The following is a 13,780-nucleotide window of genomic DNA, read 5'->3' on the forward strand; positions in this document are numbered from 1 at the left end:
TACATTCTTATTTTACATCATCAAAGTAGCATTTGATTAAATACTTAGTTATTTAATTAAATCACACATGTATCAATTTAATCACGAAGTATTGATAAATCAATCACATGGAAATTAAATTAGATATACATGCTCATTACTCAATATATTACTTCTAATCTAAGCAAAGTGTATATTGTTTAAACATTACAAATAATATAATCATGAGTGTCATCATATATACATGAATACATCAAAATCATCTCCTATCCCTAGGACTAGTAGCAGGAGGATGGTGGCTAGATGCCCCCTCTTGATCTAGTTGTGCAGGTGGCCCCATGGGGATGTATCATGATACAGACCGCGAGTGACTCTGTGAGGAGCTCCTGCGATCTCTCTCCATCATGATCCCTCGGTATGTGGCTGCCTCTGTTTGCACAACCACTAGATCATGCTTTGTCTATCGTAATCTGTCTCGTAGGTCCTCCACCTCCTTCTGAATAGGGGAGAAAAGGTCCTTGTGATGTCCCACACTCCTTTGGGATTTGTGCGGTATCTATATGTGTGCAGTCACAATAAGGTTTGTCATTGAGAATCAGAGAACTCCACTCCTGGACGCTGGATGCAGGATAAAAAGAAGTTTTTCATCAGTAATATTCTATATCATCAAATTTAAAGCAGGTAGAATGAATATGTTAATCAATAATAGAGCACATTACCTGGATCTCCCTCTTGCTAGTGAGGATCATGGATAACAACTACTTGATCTTGGGATCTGCTAGGCTCTCCCTGCTCGTACTATCTCTATATAGTCGGTGTAGGCCAATGAAGATCAAGACCCCTTATGGGACCCCTCTCTACTCATCGTGGGAGACTCGATGGATCTATGGATTTTGTATCCTCTCTGGAGTGATGAACTGCACCTAACTCGTCCTCATCCTCCTCGTCCTCGTCCTCCTCGTCCTCATCATCATTTCCATCTCGATCTCCCTCTTTGGTATCAGGATTGCCTCCGTCTCGACCTGCCTCTTGCTCCTCTGTGTCGTCATCCTGATCATCTGAATCCTCCTTGGATGCATCAGATCCCTCTCCATCGCCTAACTGTCTCCATGGTCCGGGGTTCCCTCTAGGGAAGTCTATTGGGAAAATGGCTCTGAGGTATGTCCTCCTCCACCATGTGATGTATCGTTGGTGCCCGTCTGAATCATCTCTATAATCTGTCGCTATGTCCTGATCTGACCCATCTGAATCAGTGATATCAATCTCATCACTTGTAGGCCTAGGAATGGCTCCTAGCCTCGACATCACTCGTGAGTGTCAGATGTATAGTGGCATGTCAATAGGAACACATTGCTCGAACCCAAACTGTAGCCAAACTCGGTCAAAGTAGAAAGGATTGACTATGTGGCTATACCGTCCCTCTAGTAGATGGTTCCTTTGCATGCCAAACATTTGTCTACGTCTGACCCACATGGACATCTTGAGGTAGGGTCTACATATAATCTCTCCCACTGTCAATCTATCCATGCTCAACTTCCAATACAAGAGATTGCCGAATCACATATACCCTAGGCTGCTTTGGGACTAGCTCTATAGGGGCTCCACCAGGTCTAGTGCATGTGATATGCTCAAACATCCACACCTATAGTAGTGTGCATGTCATAAGGTTGCATCCCTGTCCAAATACATACTCTCCAAGGTTGTGATAGAGATGTGCAAGCATGCTCCGACCCCAAGAGTATAGTCTTTTGTGTCTCTCCATAGCTCGTATGGCATAGATGAGTCTTCTGTGCATATGTGTGTCGTGCCCATTGGGGAACACAACTAATGTAACGGTCGCAATCATGAGTCACCTCACCAATGGAACCTCGCCTGTATGGTGTAGGAGCCAACTGACCATAATGGGACCCCTCGTTTCGCTGCGTATCACTGTCCCCACAACGTATACCTTCTCTCTCATGTAGTCCTCCTCTTTGTGGTCAGATCGATATCTAACAGTCTCTCCTCTGATGGGTAGACGTAGAATACAATACACATCCTCTAGGGTGACCATCATCTCCCCTACTAGTAGTGAGAATGTCGAGGTATCTGCATATCACCTCTCTATCAGCGCCATCAACATAGTAGAATGAAATCAGATGACTGACATGGTCATTGCATCCCAAAAACCCACTGCATGTAGCAAATCCCTCTTTCTTGCTGTTAGTCTTGGGATCTTCTCTTGAAGGCTCTGAAAGGTGAGACCGATGGTATGCTCGCAGATGTAAGGTAGTGTCTGCAAAATGCAAAGCATTCTCTCATCAGTAATCAATCAATCATCTATCATCATCTAATCAAAGCAATCATTCTATCTGTAGACACCTAAAATTGTCATGTCTAATTAAATAAATATTTTATTTTATTTATTTAATTATCTAAGCCTAATTCTTCTATTAATTAAATAAATCTTTATTTATTTAATTAATTCATTTATCCTCTTCTAGCCTTATTTCTCATTTAAATAAATACATTTATTTATTTAAATTATCCTTTTCCTAAATTAAATAAATATTCTTATTTATTTAATTATCCCACTTCTTCTATTAATTAAATAAATCTTTATTTATTTAATTAATTCATTAGTCTTTTCTACCCATGACACATGTCATTCATCTCTTAATTCATACGCTACCTACCCCTCTCATTATTTTATTATTTCTTCTACCTACCCTCTAATCATAGCCGACCTCCTTTTACACCTCTCAATCTTATCCCTCTATTTCATATAGTGTCTTCTATTTAAGGAGATGCCTTCTTCATTATCAAACCCTAATCATTCATCCTAATCAAGCACCCTAACTACTTGATCAATTGACTACACTATGATCCTACTTGCAACCACATTCCGTTCTTTGTTGAGCTCTTGTGCATATAAAATCTGAGAGCAAATATATCAAGCAAGATCAATGGAGATAGGAAGAATGGAGATCAAAACCCTATTGGACATGTGATAGTATAATCTTTGTGATTTCATGTGATTTGCATTGTCTTAGGTAATCTTCATATGTTATGGTGGATCTTTGTTGATTGTTAGGCTAGGGTTTTGTGGTTGAATTCATTTAGCCTTTCAATCTTGTTGTTATTGTTATCCATTTTCACCATATACATTTTGGCACGCCCGGTGGGACTCTTGTCCCTTTGCATTTAACCTCCTTGTTGCAGATCTTGTGTTTTTGAAGTTGCAGATCGGACATTTTCGGCAGCATTTTCGACATTTTCATGTCTGTGCACTTTCGGATCACGTTTTTGATTTTCAGGCGCGTCTGCGATAACGGGATCCGCGTCTGTGTTTTGTCAATATTTCATTTTGCAGGTTCCAAGGAGGCGCGTCTGTGTTACAGAAGTGCGTCTGTGTCATTTTTACCCGCATCTGTGTTGGGAAAGAGCGTCTGTGATTTTTACGCGCGTCTGTGTCTCACAGAACCGCGTTTGTGTCTCAGAGTCGCGTCTGAGTAGGGGGTAATCGCGTCTGTGTATTGCCTGTTCCAAATTTTTGAAATTTTAGTGATTCAGTTTTCGGATTTTGCATTTAGGGTTTCAGATCTGGTTTATTTTTGGACTAACATTTTCAAATCTAGCTAACACAATTGGTGCAGCTTGCCTTGGAAGCTAAATCGTTTGGTTGAAGGCCCCTATTTTCACAAAGTCTTTTGGGTTTTAAAATTTACCTAACTTGTGTGTTTGCAGGAAGGGGTGATTATTTCAAACAACCCAAACTACTAATAAATCTTTGTTGCAGGTCCTTGGCAAGAGTTTTTGAATTTTTATTGTGTGCCTTATTTTCATAGACTAGCAAACACTTCAATTGGTGCACTAAAATTGAATCATTGTCTTTTGTGTCTTGAGCAATAGGCTCTTTTTGTTTAATCTTTAGAGGGCCTGTCTTCCCGTGTGGTCATTAGGACTACTAGTGAGAAGAGAATGACCCAAGTGGTAGCAAAAGAAAAACCATCTTCTTCCGAACCACTATAAATAAATGTATTCATGGTGAAAACTATGAATAACGTGTGCTAATTAGTTCATACCGACACTATGTCTCCCCATAAACCCGTTTGATCAAATTTATTTGATCAGTTGTAGGGCGTAACCCCTACCGGCTGGGAGCCTTCTGTATTTACAGAGCTGAAAGTGCCGCATGTATGGCCACACGAGCGGATGCCCTTACTAGCACCATTTTGTTTTAGAGGCCCAAATCCTTCTAGTTGTTGGGGCAGGAGGTCGGACCTCTGGTAGCGGCCCACACACATACGGTTCTTAGTAGAGATACAAAGTTCGCCATGGGGAGTTTTCATGGGGACTGATGCTTGGCTGACCCGAGAAGTGAGTGCCGAGGGTGGAGCCAGTGAGGTCAAGCATCTAAGTATCCGCTTTGAATAGCGTAGCCTCGGGGGTAAAACCCCATGTGGGATCAACAACTATTGTCTTGGCTAGCCATAAGAATTGTGCTTGACTTATTTTAAACATTCAAACATTCAAGACCAAACAACAAAACATTGTGTCTTTTGTGTCTTCAAGTGTATGCAAAAACAATTTTACATCAAACAACACACTTTTCTTGGAGTCATTTTGGAGTCTAAACACTTGCAAACATTGAGTCCTCATCAACATTGTGTCCTCTTGTCATGAAAAACAGTCAAACAGTCAGATTTGGTCACAACAAAACGACTTCACAGATTGGAAAAAATTGCACAAATTTTACAGAAACGCGTCTGTGTCTGTTTTAACCGCGTCTGAGTCATATAAACGCGTCTGTGAAGGGCAGAATAGCGTCTGTGTTTATAACAGCGTCTATGTTAAACAGAGTAGCGTCTGTGTTGGGTAACCGCATTTGTGCAGTATACAGGCGCGTCCATGTTCAAAATTGCAAATTTTTTTTACGGTCCAGCAAACATAAGCAATAAAATCTCAGAAACACGTCTGTGTTCAACATAGTAGCGTCTGTGTCAGGAAACCACGTCTGTGAAGTATACAGTCGCGTCTGTGTCCAGAATTGAAAACTATTACAGTCCAGCAAACAAAAGAAATCAGTTTTGGAATACTTGAGCTTCCTAGGTTGTTTCTTCAGGTTTCATCTAGCATTCAACCTGTCTTTGGGTCTCACAAAATCCATGATTGCTTCACATCTCATTTTACATTCATATTTGTCTAAACTTGGGTCAAAAGGTCATTTGCTTGTCCTCACTATACTTTGTCAACACACTACATACAACAACACTTTGCTAAGTGGTCCCTCATCAAGGTTTCTTACCTTTGGGTCTCATTTGGTCTTACTTAGGGTCAAGGTTAGCTTACCTCATCAAGAGAAACTATCCTCTCTTTGGAAGTCACACCTACTCTACTACATACATACTTGGTCTTACACTTTGGACATTTGCAAGTACACCTCAGATTCATTTACACTCCATACAACTCTTGGTCTTCCATACTGTTTCCATTTTCATCTAGTCTTACACATCTTGGTCAATTCCTAGTTCATGGTTGAAACCTGTCTTCAAAAATCTAGGAGAGAAACTAAAGAGGCTCAAGAGTCCGCAAACATGAGTTCTTATGAGTATGACAATGATTTATTTTTCAATACTGATCACACTACATTGCCGGACATGGATGTCTATAGAAACATTCCAAATGTGGAGAACGCAGACACTACAAACAACAATGTTACACACAATGACAATTTGGACAAATTATCAATACACTCAGCAGATGTGGAAGAATCCATTATGAATCGCCATTTCAATCGATTGGTTGAGGAAATAATGCGAAGGGATAGACAATACTTCTTACACATGATGGCACAAAGTGGAGCCAAGATACCTCATGATTTCGACATGTCTCAAATAATGGAAAACCGACCTTTGCAACAACCTCACTCCAATATGGATCAAAGGAGACCTAATAGTGGAGGAAATAGAGGACCACATATGGTACCTGAATCACCATCAGTTTTGCTTCAAAAACCAGAGGTCCCACATACACATGGTCAAGTATATGATACTCACCTTCGCAGACCATTATGGAGGTCTTACGCAAACAGATATGCTCAATCACATACTCAAGCTAGGGATCAACAACCAAAACAATGGGATATTCCAAGGCATGCTCAAAATTTGGACACAAGGAAACCTCATGTCAAATTTGGGGGCAACACAATGGAACATGACATGCCTGTAGAATATGGTATACATGCACAAAATAAATATGGTGTTCCTCAACATGAATTTATACCAAGTGCTCCATATATGCCGCATCAATATAGACCTCCTCCATATGAACATGTGTATGATCAATATCATCCATATATGCAACAAGCTCCTCCTCAAATTGGTGTCTCAAACATGGGATATGGTCCAAGAAGTCGATCTCCACCTAAGAGCAATTTGGAGCAACAAATCAGGGACTTACAAAAGAAAATGGAGGACATAAATACCCCGAAGCCAACATACACAATGAGAGACATATGTCCTTATCCATTTGACAAGAGCATTCCAATGCCTCCTTTTCCTACACACTTTGTGATGCCTAAATTTGATAAGTATAGAGGAAAAGGGGATCCTAAGGCACACATAAGACAATTTTTCACCCCGCAGCCTCGGAAGTGTATCGGTCTCGTCATTGGCAGATGCTCGTAAGCCCAAACCTACAATAGTGTCACCCCGCAGCCCAATCCAGCTGACCCATGATACAAAAACTGATGCAGCTCATAATATAAGTGTGCCAGCACACACGGTCCCCAGGCATATCTGGTATGCTGTGTCATCAGCGTCTCCAGTGCTCCCCCCCAGCCCACAGCCAATCCCCGTGTCACCCTGTCTGGACACAGGAAACCACTGATCGTTCCTCCAATCATGCCCGACAATGCTAAACCTGTGGCTGTCATGGTATCCCAGGCCACGTGTCCTGCCCTCATCTCCAATCCAGGGTCCTGAAACACCCATCTCAATGCCTCTTTGTCACCATCTCGATCGTATGGGATCAACTCCCCATCGATCGACACCCGCAGAATCCTGTAAACATCCTCCAGGGTGATTGTCATCTCACCCATCGGCAAATGGAATGTGCACGTCTCAGAGTGCCATCTCTCAGTTAACGCAGTCAACAAACCCATGTTTGCCTGAAACTCAAGCACATACAATATATGTCTCAGACCCATCTCCTCGATGGCAGCTCTATCCTGAAACGACAACTCAGGTCGCAACCTCTGTGTCGACGAGAATCTCTCCCGTGACTCTAACATCGGCAAATACTCCTGCAGTCAAGCAAATCAAATCATGTTAGTTATAGTGACACTCACTGTTCATCACAAAGTGTTGCTTCTATCCTAGTGGTACTCCCTGTTCATCACAAAGTACTACATGTGTGACACTCCCTGTTCATCACAAAGTGTTACTCACATTTGCACTCCCTGTTCATCACAAAGTGCTGCTCATACTTTGGGTACACCCTGTTCATCACAAAGTACTCTATCTTGGTACTCACTGTTCATCACAAAGTGCCTTGATCTATCCTAGTCTTCCTAGAGGACCTGCTTGAGTGTATCCTCTCAGCAGCTTATCCAATCGACAGCGTATGTTCATCACAGAACTGCCGATTTGACCTAGAAGACCAAAACTTGCATTTTTCAACGCAAACGCGCTTACATGACGCAAATGCTATTAAAGACTGCACAGACACACCTGCCGGACACAGACGTGCCTATGCTCTGCATAGACGTGCCTAGTTGACACAGACGTGCCTTCTTGGCACAAACGTGCCTAAACGGCACAGACGCAGCCGCATTTATCACAGACGCGGGTCCAGACACAAACGCGCCTGGCACAAACACAGACGCGTCTAGCGAACATAGACGTGCCTGACACCAACACAAACGCGCTTGGACGTTTTTTGACACTTTTTGGACCCTAGTCTAAGCGCATTTATTGCCCTATTCGACATGCATTAATGACAAAATTAAATGCGTCAAAGTACAAGGAGGATTGGTGGCACTTACCGGCTCTCCTGCCTCTGCTGGCCTCTGAAATCGGCGAACGCGGTCGAATCTATGCACGAAAGCCATCGCTGCTGACTGCTCCTGCTCTATTTTCGCTCTGCAATATGCTCTTGTGGATGCGTGGATGACAATGAAGATGTATTTTCCCCCGTGGTCTATCTTATAGCCTACCCTAGCCCTCGCCTTCATTGCCCGAGTTAGTCTTCATTATCCCGTGACTTTGTCACCTTATCCGGTCAGTCCATTTTAGCCTTTCTTTCTTATCGAGAGATTGTCTGCAATCTTTTCAGACATTTTCATCCAATCTCTCGAGGGGGCATATCATTCCCATTCTGAGGCAACTCTGTATCAGTTCATATTATCTTCTTTGAAACAACGCGACAAGCCGCATCGTCTCAAAGAGGGGCAAAATGTAGACACCTAAAATTGTCATGTCTAATTAAATAAATATTTTATTTTATTTATTTAATTATCTAAGCCTAATTCTTCTATTAATTAAATAAATCTTTATTTATTTAATTAATTCATTTATCCTCTTCTAGCCTTATTTCTCATTTAAATAAATACATTTATTTATTTAAATTATCCTTTTCCTAAATTAAATAAATATTCTTATTTATTTAATTATCCCACTTCTTCTATTAATTAAATAAATCTTTATTTATTTAATTAATTCATTAGTCTTTTCTACCCATGACACATGTCATTCATCTCTTAATTCATACACTACCTACCCCTCTCATTATTTTATTATTTCTTTTACCTACCCTCTAATCATAGCCGACCTCCTTTTACACCTCTCAATCTTATCCCTCCATTTCATATAGTGTCTTCTATTTAAGGAGATGCCTTCTTCATTATCAAACCCTAATCATTCATCCTAATCAAGCACCCTAACTACTTGATCAATTGACTACACTACGATCCTACTTGCAACCACATTCCGTTTTTTGTTGAGCTCTTGTGCATATAAAATCTGAGAGCAAATATATCAAGCAAGATCAATGGAGATAGGAAGAATGGAGATCAAAACCCTATTGGACATGTGATGGTATAATCTTTGTGATTTCATGTGATTTGCATTGTCTTAGGTAATCTTCATATGTTATGGTGGATCTTTGTTGATTGTTAGGCTAGGGTTTTGTGGTTGAATTCATTTGGCCTTTCAATCTTGTTGTTATTGTTATCCATTTTCACCATATACACTATCATTCCTATCATTCATCGCCTGATCTAGTGTCGCAGTTGGTCACCCTGAACAGTGACCAGGGTGCCCTAAATGGACCAGGGCGCCCTACTGGGACCATGGCGCCTTGAATGGACCAGAGCTCCCTGAATGGACCAGGGCGCCCTATTGGGACCATGGTGCCCTAGGAGGACCAGGGTACCCTAGGACCCCTAGGTGTCAGAAGGGTGGACCCCGACCCAGACTAGGCGATGACATCATAAATTCTAAAAAGTACGAAAACATGAGAAAGTCAAATGCAGTCAATGGAAAGTCAACTCACCTAGTCAAGTGGCCTGCCGACGAGTATGGGCTGGCGCATGATCTCCATCTGCGTAGGTCGCTTAGGTCGACATCGAGGCATGATGGCTTTTATGTGGGCTCCTCTATAGTGAATAGTGACAAAAAGTTAGAAAGTGACAAATGAAGGTGTCATTTTCATATTTATGTGTTATGCATTTTCTGATTTTATGTTTTTAAATTAAAACCCTAATTTTTGGACTTTTTCTTCAATCTATCATATCTTGAGCTAGGAAGCTCTGATTCTCACACCGATTGTGGCATTGGAATCATGAGTTTTCCCTCTCACTCTATGTTAGTTCCATAATGCGCTTGGATGAATAATCAAGCCTTGTTGTGAACTTTCTTCATCACAATCTTTATCACAATTCGCCGTGGAAAACATGATTCCTTGTTTCACCTCACAAATAAGCAAGCGAAACAGGGGGCATATAGGTACCCGCAAATTTCATCACCTTCCTTAGTAAGAATTAGGTGATTCTCTGATCTAATATGTGGTTTTGTAGGGTGTAGTTCCTAACTATGTACTGCAGATACCGTTGGGGGCTTCGTTTGACAACTTATGGATATATCCTTTTTCAAACGATGTTTACTTTTCTGCACTCTATCTTGCATATGCACATAGTGTCATATGACAGCTAAAGTGGGGGATAAATATAGTGTCATAAATTGTACACCCTTGCTAGGGTGGTACAATTTCACACTTAGGTTAGCACTCGCTTTAGTGTGTTTGCATCTTGCATTTCTCATTGCCCTTTAAGCATTTAATTAAATCTAATGTTATGTCTCATCACTTTACACATTACAAAGTTGGTCCCTTTACCCTAAGGGTGCCCCTTTTCATATTATTCCTCCAATGAATCATTTAATCATAAACCCTAATTATGTCTTATTTCAACCGTTTAGGCTCGATTTCTCATATCAAAATACCTCAAAATCGACTGTAACTTTGGGATGCGCTCTAATATCGTCATATCTAATGACCTTGAAAATTCGGTGAAAACTTGGTCAGACCATGGTGGAAGTGCACATGGTTCGTGACTTTTTTCTCAAAATTTCAGGAGCACAATCCTGTGATATGATAATGCTTAACCCTAAAATATCAGTGAGAAATTCAAATCCTAGGTCGGTCTAAACATGAAATTAAAATCTAGGGTTTCATACTTAAGAGCTCTCTTTCTTCATTTGAAGGGGTCTTCTTATACGAATCTAAGAGCAGGTTTTTGGAGTATTATAGTCTTCTTTGCAGAAAAAGAGTAGATCTTTGAATTCTTCAACAACATCTAACATTCATCCATCAAACATTCATCAAGTATCATTTCATCAATTGGGGCTTTTGAAGATGTAGAAGAACAACATGAGATCACCAACTAGCGATTGGCTTATACCTCTCGCTTGGGGTTGGGTATGGTTTCATGTTGTTTTCAAATCTTTGCATAAGCTTCATTTTGATTCATATTCATGCTTTAGATCACTTTGCATTATGGATTTAGAGCATTTACTTTGTCAATTATAAGCAATTAGGGTTTACTCTTTAGGGTTGCTTTAGGTTGTTTACTTTCATTCTTTGGATCTTTGTTGGTGTAATTAATTATTCATGTTGGATGTTATTATACCTTACTTAAGTTTACTTAGGATAATGCATTTCAAAGTAGTTTGGGTATGAGACACTTGGGTGTTTGTACCACATTGGGATAGTGTGTGTAGGAGAATTTCCACCTTTTGTGGTCTTGTTGTTACATTCCACATTCGGTGGGTGATCCACCTCATGTGGAATATTATATTGTTTCTCCTACCTACCCCTACTTATCCCTACCTACCCTTGTTTCTTATTGAGCCACATGTCATGCTTGTGTGCTCACTTATCCATATAGTCTTGTCTATACAAGCTGACTCATATTCATTGTATGTAACTATTGAACAATTGATCATTCATCTATTGATGAGAATATAGTTTATTCTTGTCCTATATTTTGTACTTTTCATTGAGCTCTTGATCTTGGAAATATATCACATGGTATCAGAGCCATTAGAGCATCATTGATTCTTCTTTGAGAGGCATTATTACGACATCAAGTGGTAGATCTAAGGAGCAACATCTTTTGGAGGTGTTGTAGACCAGATCCGACCTCGCCATCACGTCTAAGTGGCCGTTTCCATGAATTTTGACTATAAATTTGCCTATATTGGGTGAAAGTCAAATTTGGGGCTTGGAGGAAAAATTTAGCCAATTTGGCTAATGGTATGAAATTTAAATAAAAATTTAAAAAACTTTATTTTTTTTGCAAAATTTTTAATTTTCAAATATATCAAAATTTTTGCTGTTTTTTAATTGTGTATGTAAAAGTTTTTATTTAAAAAAAATCAAAATTTTTATATTTTGAGGGGGGTCCTGTGACCACCCCCTCGTACTCGCCGTAGCCTGCGTTTATTGCAGGGCATACCATTTTCGGGGGCCTTGCCTCCCCATAGCTCGTCACTTGTACTTCCCACCAGGGACCACTGCAGATTAATTTCGGTCTCTGCACGTTTGTCGATACCAGTTTGTCGGCAGCACCATTGGTGACCCTTGAGTTCCTCCGGCGTTTGTCTTCTGATGCCATGTTCCCTCCCGACCGATCTCCCGCCGCTTGCCGACGACCCTCCCGGTCGTCGCCCGTGCCGCAACTTTGACTACCGACGCCTTTGCCGCTAGCCTCCTCCAGGCCGCTTCCTCATCGGGCCTCTGTCGCTGGCCTCCTCCCTGGTCAGCTCTGCCCTCCGCCACTGACGTTGACCTCTGATCGCCGATCAACGACCCTGCCAGCCACGCGACCCCTGCCAGCCACATGGACCCCGCCACATGACCTGCACAATGCCACATGGTAGCCCAGTCACTGGGCCAACTCATCCGACACATCAATGTATGATCAGGTGCCAAATCACAGTTACTGCCACCTCGACATCCATGTCATCTGACATGTCATCATTCGTATGAACACGTCATTTTTTCAGCCAATCACATTTTAAAATGTCATCCGTCCGTATAGTACAAACACCACGTCAGTAGGGGGTGAAGTTTTCTACGACGACCATATGGCCGTCAAATTTAACTCCGCAGTTTCTGACGTCATTAATTTTTTCAAAAATTTATTAGCCCCCTTCGTTTTGAGCTTTTTAGTTTTGCAGTTAAACTTTGGAGGCCATATTGTTGGTGTAAATAATTATTCATCATGGATATTATTACACCTTACTTAAGTTTACTTAGGTACATGCATTTCATATTAGTTTGGGTATGAGACACTTGGGTGTTTGTGCCACATTGGGATAGTGTGTGTAGGAGAATTCCCACCTTTTATGGTGTGATCTTGTTGTTAAACTCCACATTCAGTGGGCGATCCACCTCATGTGGAATATTATATTGTTTCTCCTACCTACCCACACCTATTTCCTACCTACCCTTGTTTGTTATTGAGCCACATGTCATGTTTGTGTGCTCACATATCCATATAGCCTTGCCTATATAAGCAGGCTCATAATCATTGTATGTAACGAACGATTAATGATCCAGTTGATCAGTATTTTCATCTTGATAGAATACAGTTTATTTTTATCATATATTTTGTCTCTCTTATTTTTGCTTTCCATTGCCTCTTGATCTTGGCAAAATCTCACATGGTATCAAAGCCATTAGAGTGTCATTGGTTTGCTAATTGAGAGAAATTTGATGCTATTTAGGGTTTGCATTTTGGAGCTTTCTATTGCAAGTTATTATTGAAGCTTGATGGGTCAAATCTTAGGTTAGCATTGGATTTAGGAGGTCCAAGAAAGTCAGTTTTGCCTTTTGTTTCATCCAAATCAGACTTCAAAGGCCAAATCTAGAGGCATTTGAAGTTTGACGTTGCAGCGGAAATTTTCCATAAATTATAATTTTGCAGGCATTTTTCAAATAGCGATATCTCACTCATCCGGACTTGTTTTTTCGCGCAATTTTTTTGTTTTAGGGTAGAATTTCATGATTTGTACAGTGGTGCAGGAGTTTTATGATTTTTGTTTACAGGTTTTTCAAAAATCGTGAAATCCTGATTTTTACAACTTTGGAGGCTTCGTTTTGGCTCATATGGACTCCTTTTCAGGTGCCATTTTTTTTGAAAGTGCATTTTTTTCATCTACTTTCATAATCTGCCATCTGTTTGTAGTGATTTTAAGTAGAAATTGTGTTAGTCCCAATATGGAAAGCTAATGTACTGAGAGGGGAGGGGTGAATCAGT

At 40.7% G+C, this 13,780-nt stretch overlaps 1 protein-coding gene across 1 annotated transcript; it reads right to left on the reverse strand.

The window, feature by feature from the left end:
- Positions 1-840: 840 nt before the first annotated feature.
- On the reverse strand, positions 841-12,393 carry LOC131079169 (uncharacterized). The gene is made up of 2 exons (XM_058017077.1): positions 12,088-12,393; positions 841-1,080 (listed from the first exon to the last, which is right to left on the reverse strand). The coding sequence occupies exons 1-2, from the start codon at positions 12,391-12,393 to the stop codon at positions 841-843; spliced, it is 546 nt and encodes a 181-aa protein (XP_057873060.1).
- Positions 12,394-13,780: the final 1,387 nt, after the last annotated feature.

Source organism: Cryptomeria japonica, chromosome 10 (assembly GCF_030272615.1).
Source record: "Cryptomeria japonica chromosome 10, Sugi_1.0, whole genome shotgun sequence".
Taxonomy (NCBI): domain Eukaryota; kingdom Viridiplantae; phylum Streptophyta; class Pinopsida; order Cupressales; family Cupressaceae; genus Cryptomeria; species Cryptomeria japonica.

What these genes read in the sequence shown, in the direction of transcription:
- LOC131079169 (XM_058017077.1), bottom strand. Translation starts at nt 12,393, where the DNA reads ATGTGGCATTGTGCAGGTCATGTGGCGGGGTCCATGTGGCTGGCAGGG. An exon ending in GAACTCAAGGGTCACCAATG is followed by an intron (nt 1,081 to 12,087) that starts GTGCTGCCGACA and finishes CCATGGAGACAG; the next exon opens with TTAGGCGATGGAGAGGGATC.